The following is a 17,357-nucleotide window of genomic DNA, read 5'->3' on the forward strand; positions in this document are numbered from 1 at the left end:
TTTAAAATATAAAAAGATCATAATAATTTATTCCAAGTGGATAATATTGCAATTCTAAATAAGAGACAATGAGCATGAACATAAGGAACATAATTATAATATCTAAACCATTAAAGGAACTATTATTAAATGAGTCAACTATCATTCGCCTGAAATTTTTGGGCGTAGAGAGATGAAGTATGAAGCTCTATGTGTCACTCGGAAGTTAAACCTATAATTTATTACATGTAAAGCGTGTTAATTAACATAGGCTGAAACAAATGTTTTGTGGAGGTGAGGACTGTAACATTTCTATCCTTTATGAGTACCAGAGTAACCCAAAAAGATGCATTTCTCGGAACGAGGTTCCAATTTGTTCAAGCCAGGGCCTAATCTATGAACAAAGCAAGTATAGCCAAAAATACGGGGAAGCAAAGGGAAGGGATCACCAGAGGAATATAGGATAGAAAATGGAGTCTGACTAGATAAAAGAGAGGAGGGTAAACAGTTCCCTAAGAAGCAAGCCGTGAGAGCCGCATCACCCCAATAAATCTTGGGGACTCGCATTTGGAACATGATAGTGCGAGTCATATTTAATATGTATCGTATCTTTCACTTGGCGACACCATTCTGCTACGAAGTATAGGCACAAGAAGATTGATGTATTTTTATTTTTTTATTTTATTTTTTTTGAAATGGCTAGAAGATTGATGTATAATACTCCGTGAATCAAGAAATTGATGAAAATCATTACTATAAGAGAAATACTCCTTTGCATTATCAGTATACAAGTAAGAAACAGAACATTTAAATTGATTTTCAATTTCAAAATAGAAACTACAAAATGCATTAAATAATTCAGAACGATCTTTCAGAAGAAACAACCATATAATATGAGAAAAATCATCTACAAATATAACAAAGTATCTAAATCCAAATTAAAAAAAGTACGTGCAGGACTCCATATGTCAGAATGAACAAGCTCAAAAGAGCGAGACGACCAACAACCACCACATGAAGGAAAAGACTATCGACGGTGCTTTGCCAACTCACAAGACTCACAAGACTCACAAGAAAAGAACTCAATAGAACTAGTTTTAAAAGGGGATTTACGAAGTGTCTCTGCAGGAGGAAAAGGAGACCGCATCAATCTTCAGCGAATCCATCTACTGCGAAGACGAATCAATTGGCTCCATAATCAGACAAAAGCACAATCACAAAGTGTAGTAGACCTCCAACACACGGAGAGGACACACGAGCAATCCACTGACAAACCACTATCAAACAACCAACAACAACGATGGCATAAAGTATCGAACAACCACTAACAGAATAGGAAACACAACCACCAAGCAAAATAGTGCAGAACCACACCCGTAGGCGACAACATAAACATGCCGAGAGTACACCACAGCTCAAATAACGAAGAGGGAAACCAACATCAGAATCAACCAATAGTAACGGATGAGAAGCCGCAACTCCCAGTAACGAAGGCAAAAACCACCAACATCAATAAGGAGAATCAACCGCATCCACCAATACCAATAACAACGCTAGCACCATACAACAACCAATCACCAACAAGGAGCACCAACAATCACCAAATCCACCATCAACAACCAAGACACAACCAACCACAAACAACCATCCAACAAATCACAAATAATCATCTAGGGCAAAGAAGCAACAAAGCCACCAACATCAACAACCACCAATCACAAATACCATCACCAATAATAGAGACGAATAAGCAACAAACAATGTCTCGTAACAAGAAATCTAAAAAAAAGGAAGATAAGAAACAAGTTTAGGGCATTAAGAAGAAGTGATTTAGGGCTGATTTAATGAAAGAGGGTTGTGAAAGGTTGAAAGGGTAGAAGAGTGGAATGACTGAATCTTACTCCATGAAAGAGAAGGAGGGTGGAGGCTGCTGTGTGGGTGGGAGAAGGGGGCGGCGGCTGGGTTTATGGGAGAGGAGAAGGGGGCGGTTGGGGAGAGGGGTAGGGTGGGGTTAGGTTTAATGGAAGAGGAAGGAAGAAGGACGGATGGTTACGGTTAGGGACAAAAACCCAAATCGATTTCAGTTAGGGTTTTAAAAGAAAGGAAAACAAGAAGATGGGAAGAGAAAGATGGTACCTTTGAGGATGAAGGATTACTCCAACCTTTAGCTCTGATACCATGTTAGATTATTACATGGTGTAAGAAGATAAGAGGAAGAGATGTTGACAGAGAGGAGAGAAGTGGGCATGATGGACAGAAGGAAAATCATGCCTTCTCTCCCATACGCACATGTGTGTCTGTAGGAAAGTGATATATAAGCCCCTTTTGATTACTTGGAACACCCAGCTGCAGTGTATCAATGACTGCAGAGGGGCTGATGCACTTCATGTTAGAAGGATTCAATGGGGCTGATTGCCACGTACACTGCTGTTGGGTGTCCAAGTAATCAAAAGGGGCGGATATATCACTTCCCCATATATATATATATTGATGCAATCCAAAAATTAGCAGGAAATTTTGAGGATGGCTATTTTGGGAAGTTTCATAAGTGGAAAATACGGAAAATTTCCATGAATAAGGAACTAGTTTTGGTGGAAACTTGCAGGATTGAGATATTGGAAATGTGTGTTATTGGAAACTTGCAAGATCATGCAAACTTGTAGATTTGGGAAAATGCAATTTCTTATTCTCTTAATATGTTGTTTCCTAAAGCTGGGTTCTCATTTTCTTATTTAGTTTGTTTCCTAGATTTGATAGACTATAGTTGCTTCTCTTATTTGTAGCTAGTTTTAGCTTAGGGAAACTTTAATATTTAGATAGATATGCCAATACCATTTTTAGCTACTTTTTAGATTGTAGAAATCTTTTGGAAATCTTTTAGAGATGTAATAAAAGAGATGGATGATTGGAGTTGGGGGAAGTTTTTGAGATTGAATAAAATTTTATCTTCACGGCATACGTGAGATTTCGTACGAGTTCTTGTTACTTGTTCTTTCTTGATTTTGTTTGATCTTGGAATCCAAGTTGCGCCAGATTAGTATCAGAGCTATCTCGTTCCTACGGTTGGCAGCGGATTGATCATTCCACCGAAAAGAAGAGGCGCTCATACCGTTCCGATGACGGAGATTGTTACACGAGATGAACTAGCCACGCTTCAATGACAAGTCGAAGACTTGACGGCCCGGATTCTTCACTTGGAAACTTCTGGCCAAGATGAAGAAGCCGAAGAGGAAGATGACACCCGCCTGAACCTTTTCCATGACAGGGTGCAAATGGAGGCTCTAGTGAACCCGCTTGAAAGAGACAACCACAGTTGGGAATCCGGACTGAAAATGGAGATGCCTGAGTTCCATGGTGGATTGTCCGCGGAAGAGTTCTTGGATTGGTTACGAACAGTGGAAAGAATATTCGAGTTCAAAGGGGTTCCAAACCACAAGCAAGTCCAACTTGTGGCTTTGAAGCTGAGGGGACGAGCCTCGGCATGGTGGACACAATTGGAAGTCAGACGATCCCGTCGTGGAAAATCTAAAATCAATACTTGGGAGAAGATGAAGAAGAAAATGATGGAAGCCTTCTTTCCTTTTATAGACTTTCAATATCTTTATCAACGACTACGGAATTCAAGAGAGAGAGAGAGAGAGCCATTACTTATCGAAGCGAACGATGAAGACCAAGGTGAACCAATCTATGATGAGTACGAGGATGATGATGAAGATGAAATAGTGGAACTACAACCCATTTATGATGAGTATGAGGACGAGGACGAGGATAAAATAGTTAAAAAAAAGGAGTTGTTTGGGAAGATTCACAAGTGGAAGTTTCATAAGTGGAAAATACGGAAAATTTCCATGAATAAGGAACTATTTTTGGTGGAAACTTGCAGGATTGAGATATTGGAAATGTGTGTTATTGAAAACTTGCAAGATCATGCAAACTTGAAGATTTGGGACAATGCAATTTTCTATTCTCTTAATATGTTGTTTCCTAAAGCTGGATTCTCATTTTCTTATTTAGTTTGTTTCCTAGATTTGATAGGCTATAGTTGCTTTTCTTATTTGTAGCTAGTTTTAGCTTAGGGAAACTTTAATATTTAGATAGATATGCCAATATCATTTTTAGCTACTTTTTAGATTGTAGAAATCTTTTGGAAATCTTTTAGAGATGTAATAAAAGAGATGGATGATTGGAGTTGGGGGAAAGTTTTTGACATTGAATAAAATTTTATCTTCACGGCATACGTGAGATTTCGTACGAGTTCTTCTTGTTACTTGTTCTTTCTTGGTTTTGTTTGATCTTTGTGTTTGGGCTGCGCCATATAACAAATCCAAGAAAGATATATATATATATATATATATATATATATATATATATATATATATATATATATATATATATCTTTCTTGGATTTGTTTGATCTTTGTGTTTGGGCTACACCATATATATGTGTACACACACACACACACACATATATATATATATATGAGAAAACTGTTGGTGAGCTTAAGCGCACCATTTTTTTGGTGCGCTTAAGTTGTTATAACGCCTCCCATTGGTGCGCTTAAGCAGGACCCAAACATTTAAACGAATAGGAGGCATTATAACAACTTAAGCGCACCAAAAAAAGGGTGAGCTTAAGCGCACCAACAGTTCTCTCTCTCTCTCTCTCTCTCTCTCTCTCTCTCTCTCTCTCTCTCTCTCTCTCTCTCTCTCTCTCTCTATATATATATATATATATATATATATATATATATATATATATGCCGGTGTGTAGTACAATGAGCAGAATAACCTTATGGTATACATCTAACCGGTACTAGATTTTACCCCTGGAAGAATAAATGAGAATTACAAGAACACTTATGACTTATGTCAGTACAAAAGAATATGTAACATCAAGAATATAAATCAAAGCACCTTCAAAAGTAACATCTTTAAGTCTTTGGTTAATTGGATCATTGAAAGCCACTTTATTCCTGTGGACAGGAACACGGAAGGGAAAAACACTAGCTAACAAGGGAGTCAAAGTACAACAAATGCAGGGCATGGACAGACCATTTAGCTATATACTTTGTGCCATCTAAATCAGAAATCTATCAAAGATGTTGTTTGCTAGCAATGTAATATTAGTTTAATGTTTAAACTGGTAGGAGGTACCTAATCCACACTTGCATGCCTAAAAAAGAACCTAAAAACTGTTTATGAAACCCATCAAGCTGGCAAACAGGGTGATATTTAATAATTGTACCTTGGGCAGTAGAAAATGTCAAACATGCTTTTTGTGGATATGGCATTTGCTACCGACGAAAGAATGCTGAGATGCACATTTTGACTCCCAACAACTGAACAAGGAACACCATTTTGCGGTCGACAAGCTCTTCTAATCCCTAATCTTAGTTCTCCATTTTCACCCCTACAGAACAGTATGTTTACAGCGTTTCACATAGCCAAGTAGAAGTAATATTTAACAATTCCTCATATTTATACCTTAGAAAGAGTACCGCATCCCCTGAAACAAGATTCTTTTGGCTTACAAAGATACTCCATCCTGTAGTAAGGAGATGTCGGCGTGGCTGACCTGGAAAATAACCATGCATTTCTGTGAATTTTAATTTACATTAACTCGGCCAAAGTTTTGTACACGTCTTGTTTGCAGTCAATGAATGGGCCAAGAAGATTGTAAGTCCACAATTACCATTGAAAGCTACTCTTTATTAGATGAATAAATATTTGACACTTCGAAGCATTTGAGTCTACGTTGAAGATGCTACATAAGAGGCCAACAACACTAGTCGGACAAGTATAACTTCCCCTTTAATGAGGATGGATAGGTTTAAGCAGTAGCTTCTGTAGTAACTTTCAAGACTAAAGGCCTGTTCGTTTGAGATTGTTACAACCAATTGTGAGCCCCAAACCTATTATTAGACTTAAAATTTCATTTAAATTTGAGTCGGATAATAGGTTTGGGGCTCACAATTGGTTATCACAATCTCAAACGAACAGGGCCTAATAGTGGAGATTTGTTTAGATAGAAGGTTTGATAGTGATTTTTTCCTCCATTCAAATCTTTAAGCGAAAAAGATAAACAAGTGAAAATATGAATAATTCCTGAGTAATGTAAAAAGGAATGGTCAATGAAATTGAGGCATTCAAATGTACCTCTGTAAATATGCCGAAATCTCCATTCTACACCATGTAAGTCCTTGGCAACAAGCTCTTGAGAAGGCCTTAGCTGTTTATAATCCTGTAATCCAGTATCGTAAAGTGCAGAAAATATAGAAGGTAATAAGCAAAAACTATGAATTGAACCGATCTCCATAAGAAGCAATAGAATAAGAGAGTTCAAATTCTGATTGCAACAAAAACAGTAAAGAAGAAAGAAATGAATGATCTCACTAGAGGTGGGAAGCAGTCCTCTGCAGCTCTACGTGGAACAGAAAACCCGCCATGAGTGCTAGTATCAGAGGCTGTAAGTGTCTTACAGAACATATGTGGGGCTGATTTACTAAATAAATCCGCTTCTTTTTCATCCTCAGCTTCATTCTCCTTTCCCTCTAAACCTGCCTCACTCAACTAAAAGCCACAAAGATCGCGTTACCATCCATAAGGGTATAAAATTAGACACAAAAAACTAGTCAGAAATACAAAATGAGATGAACAAACAAGAAATAATTCAGCATTCATGGACTAAAAGTATAAAAAATCAAAGAGGGAACAAGTTGGGTTTTTATTAATTCACTACACCAATACAACAACTTTCCTTCAAAATTGTCAGAAAGTGGAAGAAACCCAATTCATGAGGAACAAAAAATAAATAAAAAGAAGCTTTGTAACCATTTGAACATACATCTGGCTGAGGCAACAGGGCCACTTGTGCATAAACCTCATCACTCTCCTTATCAGCCTACCCCAAATGAAACAAGTGTGAGAAGAAAAAACAAACAATAGTACAACAAATTTACAGATAATCCATGATTAAAAAAAAAAGTCATTGGGTTCTCACTCACATGGAGCTGTATGCTTACAACCCTGCAGAAAATCTGAGGAGGGAGGTCATACGTAGGAATCTCCAAGCATTGATAAGGGGATGAAACAACAGTCTGCTCCAAATGACCTTGTGGGAAGTATACAACTACACTCCCTTTCTTGGGCAGAGAAACCAAAGGGCCAGCACAAGCATGCCATAGCTCCAAATAGATTGAACCACCACCATCACATTCAGACACCCCATTACAAATTGCACTCTCCCCCTCTTCATTCAGATCAATTTCCATGAAACCCAAAAAGCAAAAGCAAAATAAGGAGCAAAAATACTCCCTTCTCACTCACAATAGGAGCTCAAGAGAAACAGCAAAAAAAGAAAAGGACCCTCCAAGCCAATAAATATCAAATAATAACTTGGAATTGTTGCAGGATTCCTCCCCCAAATCCATTGCAGTAAGCAGAGGCAGAGGCAGACATGGACAAAGGCAAAGCAACACACAACAAAAGGGAAAGGCAAAGGCAACCCATTGTTCTGTTTTTTGTAATGGCCACTGCCTTTAATCAGGGGAGAGGAGACAGAGAGACTGACAGTACAAAACTAACCCTTTCCTTTTCCTTTTCACTGTTGAGAGGAGCCCAAGACAAAACAGGGGTTATCATTTCATCTTTTCAAGTCTTTGGACGATACAGAACCAGATGCATTCTAGTGGCACACAAAAATTATAAAATTATTTTCCCTTTTTCGTCCTCCCTTCAAAGTTCGAACACAAACATAATTGCTTTACTTTAAATAAGGAAAAATATAGAAAGACTTTGGGTGAGATATGATAACTAAAGTAGTACTAAATTCATCATTTGTCTAAAGGGCGGTGATAAATCGATCCCCAAATATCTTAAGTCACCCCTATGGCTCTTTCTCTCTCCTCTGGGTTAGAGAGAGGAGAGAGACATAGGGGTGATTTAAGATATATGGGGTAAATTTAAAAGGGAAGGTATTCCTGTGGAGAGAGTTATTTGCGACATTCCATGTTTTCCTTAAAAAGGGCTACTTAAAATATTGGGATTTCTATATGAAACAATTACCAATGGGGAACAAAAATTAGGCGGAATTATCAAGGACCCATGCTTTTCAGAAACCAACGAGGGACAAAAGAAGTCTGGTCAGTAAAAGCTGGACGAAAATGCCCTTTGGCATTTACAACACGTTTTCACCTTATTTTTTCCTTCTTCCCTCTTCTTTTACTTTTCCATTTTCACCTTTTTTTATTTTTTACCCTATTAGTCATCTTCCTCCTTGTTCAGCCACCATTATTGCTGACAAGTCTTGAAAACTTGAAAGTTAAGTTCTTACCATCTATCTCTCTGTATCTAGGTTTTGTTTTTCTTTTTTTAGGATTTCACACTATTTTTCATTCGTCTGTTTTTTATTTATCTTGTTTAGGGTTTAAGCGGTTTGTATTTTAGGGTGTGTTTTGGAGATAATGCATGGATGGCTTCACTCACTTTTTGGAGGACAAGTGGTTGTATAAGAAAATTTTGATGTAATATCTACATATTTTTTGATGTACTTAAATTTTTATTTTTATTTTTTTTAAAGAAACGAATTGGGATGTAATACATGAAGCACATTTAATGAATACAACATCCATTTCTTTTGTTATTTCTATGATGAGCAGAATTGTAATGCCATTAGAAGAGTTGCTATAGGCAGGGGTTTTGTAGCAGAAGGGGTTAATCAACTCTCTGGAAGGGGGTTAGCAACTCTCAAAAGTAGGGTTACCAATTTCCGAATGGGTTTGTCAAGTGCCTGAAAATTGGCCGATGGTACTAGAGTTTTGGAAAGGGATTTTCAAGTCTCTGGGATTCGGGTTATCTAGTATAAAAAATGGGGTTACCAATTTTCGAATGTGGTTATCAAGTCCCTGAAAATTGGCCGAGGGTACTCGAGTTTGGGAAGAGGTTTTCAAGTCTCTGGGATTGGGGCTATCTAGTACAAAAATGGGGTTACCAATTTCCGAATGGGCTTACCAAGTCCCTGAAAATTGGCCGAGGGTACTCGAGTTTTGGAAGGGGGTTTTCAAGTATCTGGGATTGGGGTTACCAATTTTTGAATGGGCTTATCAAGTCCTTGAAAATTGGCCGAGGATACTGGAGCTTTGGAAGGGGGTTTTCAAGTCTCTGGGATTGGGGTTATCTAGTATCAAAATGAGGTTACCAATTTCTGAATAGGCTTATCAAGTCCTGAAAATTGGCCAAGGGTACTAGAGTTTTGGAAGGGGGTTTTTAAGTCTCTGGGACTGGTGTTATCCAATATCAAAATGGGGTAACCAATTTCCGAATGGGCTTATCAAGTCCCTTATGAAAATGTTTTTACTTCCTGTTTTTTTCACTCGTTCATTTTCACCGTTTTTTTCTTTCTACCCTACGATTCATCTTCCTCATCCGCCATTGAAAGGGACAAGGATAAATGAAAAACCTTAAAACAAATGAAAAATTAAACTTAGATACAGAGATATAGATGGGAATGAACTCACATTTCAAGTTTTCAAGACTTTCCAGCGACAATGGTGGATGAACGATGAGGAAGATGACTGGTAAGTAAAAAAACGAAGATGACTGGTAGGGTAAAAAAAACAAAGTTGAAAATGAAAAAGTAAAAAAAAGAGGGAAAGAAGAGAGAAGTGGGAAAAGTGGTAAAGCAAAACGTGTTGCTTACTCGAGAAAAGGGCATTTTTGTCCAACTTTTACTGACAAGACCTCTTTTGTCCCTCGTTGATAATTTCAGAAAAGCATGGGTCCTATCGATAATTTCACCTAATTTTTGTCCCCCCCTTGATAATTGTTCCTTCCTATATTTTAAACGAATAAAAGTAAAAGAAAACAAAAGGGGCTTCTACGGCACCTTCGCATTTGCACCTTTGCACGTACTTTTGTATGTAGACACCAACACATCATTAGATAGAGATTTTATATGGTGTCCCACCCTTGATATTTGATCCAACAGCAGCCTAGTTTTAAGAGGCCGCTGTTTGATCAAATAATTTTTTGATCAAATATTAAGAATGGTACTTTTATAGTAGCACCTATACTACACTTCATAGAACAATATAATTTCTGTATTAGAAAATGTTTTTTTAACATGAGCTTTTATATGGTGCCCGATTGGTCATGCACATGCAGCCCAGAAAACAGTGGGGTCAACATTGCTTGGGTGATCTAAACAGTTCATTTGTTGGGTCCTGATGTAGATAGTGTGCAAAGAAAATCATCTCCATATGATCTGGTGAGGTTTTAAATGGACAGCACATTATGAAAATCACCACAAATCAAAGGGTTGGGAACATCCTGCGGAGAATAATTTCTGGTCACACCCTATCCTCATCAGGGCCCGACAAATGAACGGTTTGGATCAGTCCAAAAAAGAGGGTGCCACTGTTTTGTTGGGCTGCACGTGCATGCACTGCGGTCCACAATAGGCTTCCGCATGCAAGGCAAAAAATACTACTGGGCATGGACTCTTTCGGCGATTGGACAGAATAGAAACGGCAAACCTCCAACCCTCGGGGCCAAGTTTGATAGCCCTTGGAGACCATTCAAATCATGAAATGTCTACTTTTCATTAGACTTTCCTTTTGATGTAAGATTTCACACCCATTTTTACACTTACAGGCTTCTTCATTTCTTTGGATGTAAAATGGGTGTGATGTAAATTTTTCATCAACTTTTTTACGTAAAAATGGGAGTAAGTTTTGTTTTATCCTCATTTTAGGTCAAAAGAAACATAGGCTAAATAAAGGTTTAAAAATTAATGTAAAATTTGTTTTATGCACATTTTACATCCAGAGAGAACCTTAAGAAAAATGACTATGTAGGACACGGACCTACAATGTAAAACATGATTCAGCAAAAAAACAGGACGAGAAAATTCGAGATTAATACGGTATTTGTTACATAGTAAAGAAAGGGAAACACAAAAAAATGAGTTTAAAATTTTGTCATTTACCAAATATATTGGAGGCAACATTGGCAAGTTGGCCAAAAGAACGTGTTTAGTACGTTAAACAGGTTTAAACAGTTTTCCTAAAAAATGGAGTTTTTTTTAACTATAATAATATTGTTGGCCATCATAAGTTTCCCTTGATCCTACCCTCATGGATGATTATAGACCATATGATCTAGCATGTTAAAATTAGACGTCTTAAAGACATCTAATAGTTGATTTATGCATGCCTCAATCATGCACATGGTTTTAAATTTCGACCGAAATCGGAAATTTTGGATTTCGGTGGAGAACGACACCGAAACTACACATACTCGAAACAGTATATTATTTCGGGCAAAATTTCATTAATTTCCCGAAATTTCGGTATTTTCTAATTTCGTCAGAAATTAATGGGATTTCGACGGAATATATATTATTTAATTCCAAGGTCAAAATTTTGACGAAATCTGACGAAATTTTCAAAATCTCAACCGAAATTTCAAAGATTTTGAGAGAAAATTGGGGGAAAATAAATAAACGGGTTGAATTTCCGTTAAGTTTGTAAAGGCAAAGGAAGACGTTAAAGGAGTGAATTTATCCTCAATTCTCAGTGAGAATTTGTCATAGAAACCATTTTGGGGGGTTGGGAGAGATTGGGTGTAAGCCCAAGGATTTCCATGGGTTTAATCATTCACCTTACCTTCTTGTTTTGATGCTAGCAAACCAAATTGATTAACATTTATGGACTAATGTGTTGCTTTGAAGTATTGTGTTGCATACAGGAATTTCACATATCATATTGCCATTATACAACTCATACAACACATGGCTTGAGGATCCACACATACAATTATCAAGAGCTTGCACCTATAGTGAAGATATCATCATTTGGAGATGTTCAAGTCAAGAAGCTCGAAATGAAGATCTCACAACCTCCTAGCAAGTGTCAAGAAGAAGCTTGGAGATGAACATGCCATGGTGACACCTCATGCACCTTTAAGCATGCATTGAAGATTGGAGGAAGTTATAAGAGCCAAATCAAGTTGAAGATGTTCTCTCACAAGTTGAAGAAGTCCAAGAAAGTGCAAAGGAGCCGATACATTCCAAGAAGACTCAAGGTTCTTTACTTTTAGAATGTATTTAGAGTCCTCTTGATTTACTATAAAATGCACTTTCAAAAGGTTTTCAAAATGGTTTTCATACTTAACTTTTATATCTTTGAAAACCATACACACATCTAAAAATGTGTTTTCAAACCTAAGACTAAAAGCCCAAAGACCATGGCCCAAAATCCCTGATTTTTATATGTTAAAATAAATTTTTGAACAGGGCCGGTCGACCGGGAGTGTCCCGGGCAACCGCGGCAAGGTTGTTGGAATCCCAGCACTTGCAGGATTTTAGCGAGCAGGTCGACCGGGGTGAGTCAGGCGACCGCGGAATGGTTTCTGTCGAAACAGAAACATTCCAACTTGGTCTGGGCGGGCGATCGCCATGGGCCGATCGACCGCAGAAAGGTTTTGAGCTTAAACTTTTAAACAGACAGGTAGCCCTCACCGGACGACCGCCATAGGCCGGTCGACCGCAATAGTAAGAATTTTGAAAATAAAAAAGTGCGCCCGATAGGGGCGGACGATCGCTGTGGCTCGGTCACCGCGCCGGTCTGACAAACTAGCCGTTGGGGCTTGTGGGGCTTGAATTTTTCAACCCAGTTTATTACAGTTTTACCTCTAAACGGTCACATTTTCAAATGGGCTATATATACACTATCTAAACCTTTCTAAATAAGTTTTTGAACATTTTTGAAAGATCAAATCTTATCCCTTTGAGCTAAAACCTTCATATCAAAAGTTTAACCTCTTTGAACTTATAACTTTTACATTCTATCAAGAGGATCTCCATTAGGCTTTTACATTTTCATTCTTTGGAGAGTTTGTGAGCTATCATTGTTCGTATCAAGCCTATTAAGAGGATAATAGAATTCTTTTCTTTTATTTTTCTTCATTCGTGTTTGAGGGTCTTGGATTCGGCCCAATAACAAAGGTGAATCCGGTGTCAGAGGGTGTGTCCCCTCGCAAGGCTTTGTGCAGAAAGGGTTTGTCCCCTTTGGAGTTGGAGAAGGAGTTGGATTTGTACGGCTTGGAGATTCGCCATTGAGGAATCTCAACCTTAGTGAAGCACCCAAGGAGGAAAACTTGGAATGGTAGAGTAGGTCTTGTGATAGACAGAACCACTATAAAAATTATGTGTTTCTTGTGGTGTGGCTTCTTCCTTCTCTCTCTCTCTCTCTTGCACTTGTGGTGATTGGTAAACTCAACCCTTTGCTTGTTTTTATGTTTGTTGTTTATTGAACAAGGGTTAGAGCATATAAGCATAAAGTAATATCTAAACCCTAGCTTTCATTATAATCATATTTGAACAATGGTTAGACTAATTAATGCTTAATTAGAAAAATAATTTTAATAATCCACCTAATTAAGTCAAGAATTTTTAATTGACCAATTCACCCCCCCCTCTTGGGTTGTCACACTTGCATTTCATTGGGCAATGATAAATTCAGCCCCTTCTATTACTATATTCACCCCCTATTTGTCAACATGGAATGCACAACCCACACCATAGGATGATCCAAACCATCCATTTGATGGCCCACAATGTAAATAGGTTTTACCCCAAAAATCATTTCAATGGGATGATCCTAGCCGTCCGATCTATAGAGGTTTGATTATATGGTTTGTGGCAATATGCATTTTTCAAAAAACGTTTGAAACCCATTTTCATGGGATGGTCCAGATCATTCATTTATTGTGCCACAATAACGTTTGAAACCCATTTTCATGAGATGATCCAGATCATTCATTTATTAGGCCACAATGTAAGTTTTGCCCCAAAAATCATTTTCATAGGATGATCCTAATCCTGTGATCAATAAAGGGACAACCTCTATAGGTTAGGATCATTGAATGGAAATGAGTTTTGGGGCACAACCTATCTACATTGTGGCCAAACAAATGAACGGTTTGGATCATCCTGTGAAGTGGGCCATACAATCCTTTTTGTAAAATGGTGGACTATGCAGCCACATATCATATGTTGTCTGGTTTTTTTCAAGAAACTACTGGAGAGCCCACTTCACAGAATGATTCAAACCGTTCATTTGTTGGGCCACAATGTAAGTAAGTTTTACGCCTTGGAAATAACCATAGGCGGTGGATTTCACATACGAAAATGATAAGGAGACCCATGGGATCTGCAATGAAAATGTGACATGTGTACACAAAAAAATCTACTTTTGGTGATTTTCCTAAATCTATGGGCTGACACACGTCACTTGTGAGTTGTGACTTTTCGGTGGTACTCTCGTTTCCCTAGCATTACTCTTTCAGATATGGCTTTAAATTTCGAAAATGGGTTTAAAATTAAAAAAAAAAAACACTTTTCACGAAATTTTGGGTGAAATTTTGGAAAATTCGACCTAGATTTCTTACTCAGATTATTTTTTTATTTTTTATTTTTAAAAAATTGTATATTAAATTTTGACTGAAATTATAGAAATTTCCGAAATTTAGGTCAAAATTTCGTACATTTCGGTCGAAATTTTATATTCAAAAAAATTGAAAATTTTACGGGCTGTAAGGAATTTCGACTGAAATTTCAAAATTTTGGTTTGGGAGGGGGCAAAACTGATAGCGAAACCGAAATTTCAAACCATGATCATGCGAATGCGATCTCTTTTCTATAGCAAACCTATACCCATTGGTGATCAACCATCAGATGAGCACACTCGATCACCAAACATATTGTTTACACCCATATTTCAAATTTTAAAGAAGGGTTAGTAACACTTATAGCGTCAAGAATTTCATTAAAGAGTTGATTTGAGTGGTGATTAGAACATTTAATGACTTAAAGTTGTGAATAACTGTGATTGATCGCATACTGATGTGTAAAGCATTTCAAATGGAATACAGAGATGTGTTATGCCGTCAACTATTCGAATGACTTAAAGTTGTGAATAAATGTGATTGATCGCATACTGATATGTAGAGTATTTCAAATGGAATATACAGATGTTTTATGCCCTCAGCTATTCGAATGACTTAAAGTTGTGAATGAATGTGATTGATCGCATACTGATATGCAGAGTATTTCAAATGGAATACACAGATGTGTTATGCCCTCAGCTATTCGAATGACTTAAAGTTGTGAATGAATGTGATTGATCGCATACTGATATGCAGAGTATTTCAAATGGAATACACAGATGTGTTATGCCCTCAGCTATTCGAATGACTTAAAGTTGTGAATAAATGTGATTGATCGCATACTGATATGTAGAACGTTTCAAATGGAATACACAGATCTGTTATGCCGTCAGCTATTCGAATTAGAATTCAAATAACATTATTTAAGTCATTGGCATCGTGTCTTATACGTGTAATGCAATCGAGATGGAGATCGAAATAATATTGCCACTTCAACTTCATAATTTGTAGAGGTTAACGAGTTGGTGCCCTAAAACCCAGTAATTTCGCATATTAATCAATAAAAGTTTATTTTCATGACAATTAATGGGTACTAAAAGTTAAATATGTGTGATATGTTACTTGTTATTGACACGTATTTATCCTTAGGTAGCAAATTATAAAGTAGGAAACCCATGCTCATGGATTCACAGATCCTAGGGAGCAAGGAGATATGGGATTCCGGTTCTTTGGAGACCTTAGTAGTTCCTAGTTGGGGTTGAGGTTGGGCACCTCCTCCTGTATACAACTAGCATCTATCTTGCCTACATGCACGAGATGTGGAGTGACTTATCTCAATCACTTGGGTAGTGGACCCTAAGTAAGATAGAATAGGTATGACAATGAGATTGCATACTGAACATGATCACATTAGAATAGCTTGTGGACAGGATAACATTGAGTTATTCTACCAGACAGGACCCTTTACATGTCCTTTGACCTGAGGGATCATATTGGTTTGTTGGTGAGTCTTTTATTTTTGGTCTATCTAATCGTAGTTCTGGAGCACTTTGCACTTCGTGTGTATGTATCGTCGTGAGGAGCAATTGAAGTGCGTAAATTTTTTGAGATTTGATATGAGTGGCTGCGATCTAGATCTTGGATCATGCTCGGGTGTGCTCTAATGTCTAGTGCTTTATCAGGCGCGGTCTAGAGCATAGGATGGTGTGGTGACGATCGGTGTTTGATCAAGTGCAATTTTGATTGTCGGATCATGACTAGTCGTGTAACAATGATCAAAGGCCAACCGGGTGCAATCCAATCCAGAGATAGGCGATCGGTCATGATCTAACAATTATTGGCAGAGGATAGGGGTTATACTAAAGCCAATAGTCATTCCAGAGCCGATGTGGATAGTAGAATCGCAATCTAGTGCGATCTACTAGTCAAACAAGCAACCCATCATGATCAGGTGCCATAAAAAGGTGCAATTCAATGTGAGAAATCGCCGAAAAGTCTATAAATAGACCAAAACCTCACCATTTGCTTGGTAATCAGAAAATACAACAAATTTGGGATTTCCATAACCTTTTCACCCTCTTTAGAGATTTAAAAAATCTCTTTTTATTCTATTTGTGTTTTTTCTCTAGCTATCTAATTTTGAAATCTCAATAGGTAACACAAGAGGGCGGTGAATTGGATAATTAAAAAGTTTACCTTAATTGAATGTAAAGTTAAAACTAACTTTATCAATTTTGTATTTATAGATCTAACCCTTGTTCAATAGAGCATAAACATAAATGAAGGGTTTACATATTACCAATCACCACAAGGACGAAGAGGATGGGAGACGATGCAATCGTGTATAGTGGTTCGGTCAAAATCGAACCTACTCTACTACCCAAGTACGGGGTCTTTTCTTGGGATTTTCTTTCACTATTTGAGATTCCGCACGCCGAATCTCCGGGCTTTATACAAACCGACTCCAAGGAACAATCCATTTTTGCAAAACCGCCTGCAAGGAAATCACTCCTCTTCTCAAACCACCTCCAAGGTAGTGATTCCTCTTCGCAAACCGCCTCAAAGCTCCTCTTCGCGAGTACAATGAATAGTAGAAGAAATGTAAGCACTCTCAAGCCTCTAAATAGGCAAATAAGACAATCAAAGCTCACTACAAACTCTCTCTTAAAGTTATCCAAGAAAATCCTAAGTCTAACACTTTTGGATGTAATCAAGATCAAGGCACACGTGTTTGGTGAGAGGTTTGAAAACCAAAACATGATAACCAATGGATTAGTGGTTGTTAGGCTATTTCAAAATGATTTCATCAAGTTAAAATGGAGCTAGGATCTCCATTTTATAGCCTTTGGAGGGCAAAATGGTAAAAACTGGGTCATTTTGAAAATAGTACACGAAGCTCCAACGGATCTATTTTTACGTGGTCCCAGTCGACT

General features: G+C 37.6%; 1 protein-coding gene across 1 annotated transcript in view; it reads right to left on the reverse strand.

The window, feature by feature from the left end:
- The window catches only part of ARF4 (auxin response factor 4), a 52,771-nt gene extending 45,072 nt beyond the window's left edge, over window positions 1-7,699 (reverse strand). The window contains exons 1-6 of the mRNA XM_077383075.1: window positions 6,984-7,699; window positions 6,824-6,880; window positions 6,373-6,549; window positions 6,136-6,220; window positions 5,464-5,554; window positions 5,225-5,389 (exon numbers count right to left, since the gene is read on the reverse strand). Of these exons, the coding sequence (XP_077239190.1) occupies window positions 5,225-5,389; window positions 5,464-5,554; window positions 6,136-6,220; window positions 6,373-6,549; window positions 6,824-6,880; window positions 6,984-7,250 (842 nt within the window). The 5' untranslated portion in view covers window positions 7,251-7,699. The remainder of the gene's footprint in view (window positions 1-5,224; window positions 5,390-5,463; window positions 5,555-6,135; window positions 6,221-6,372; window positions 6,550-6,823; window positions 6,881-6,983) is intronic.
- Between the last annotated feature and the right edge of the window lie 9,658 nt (window positions 7,700-17,357).

Source organism: Tasmannia lanceolata, unplaced genomic scaffold, assembly GCF_043159265.1.
Source record: "Tasmannia lanceolata isolate RefF3 unplaced genomic scaffold, GAP_Taslan_0.1 ptg000006l, whole genome shotgun sequence".
Lineage (NCBI taxonomy): Eukaryota > Viridiplantae > Streptophyta > Magnoliopsida > Canellales > Winteraceae > Tasmannia > Tasmannia lanceolata.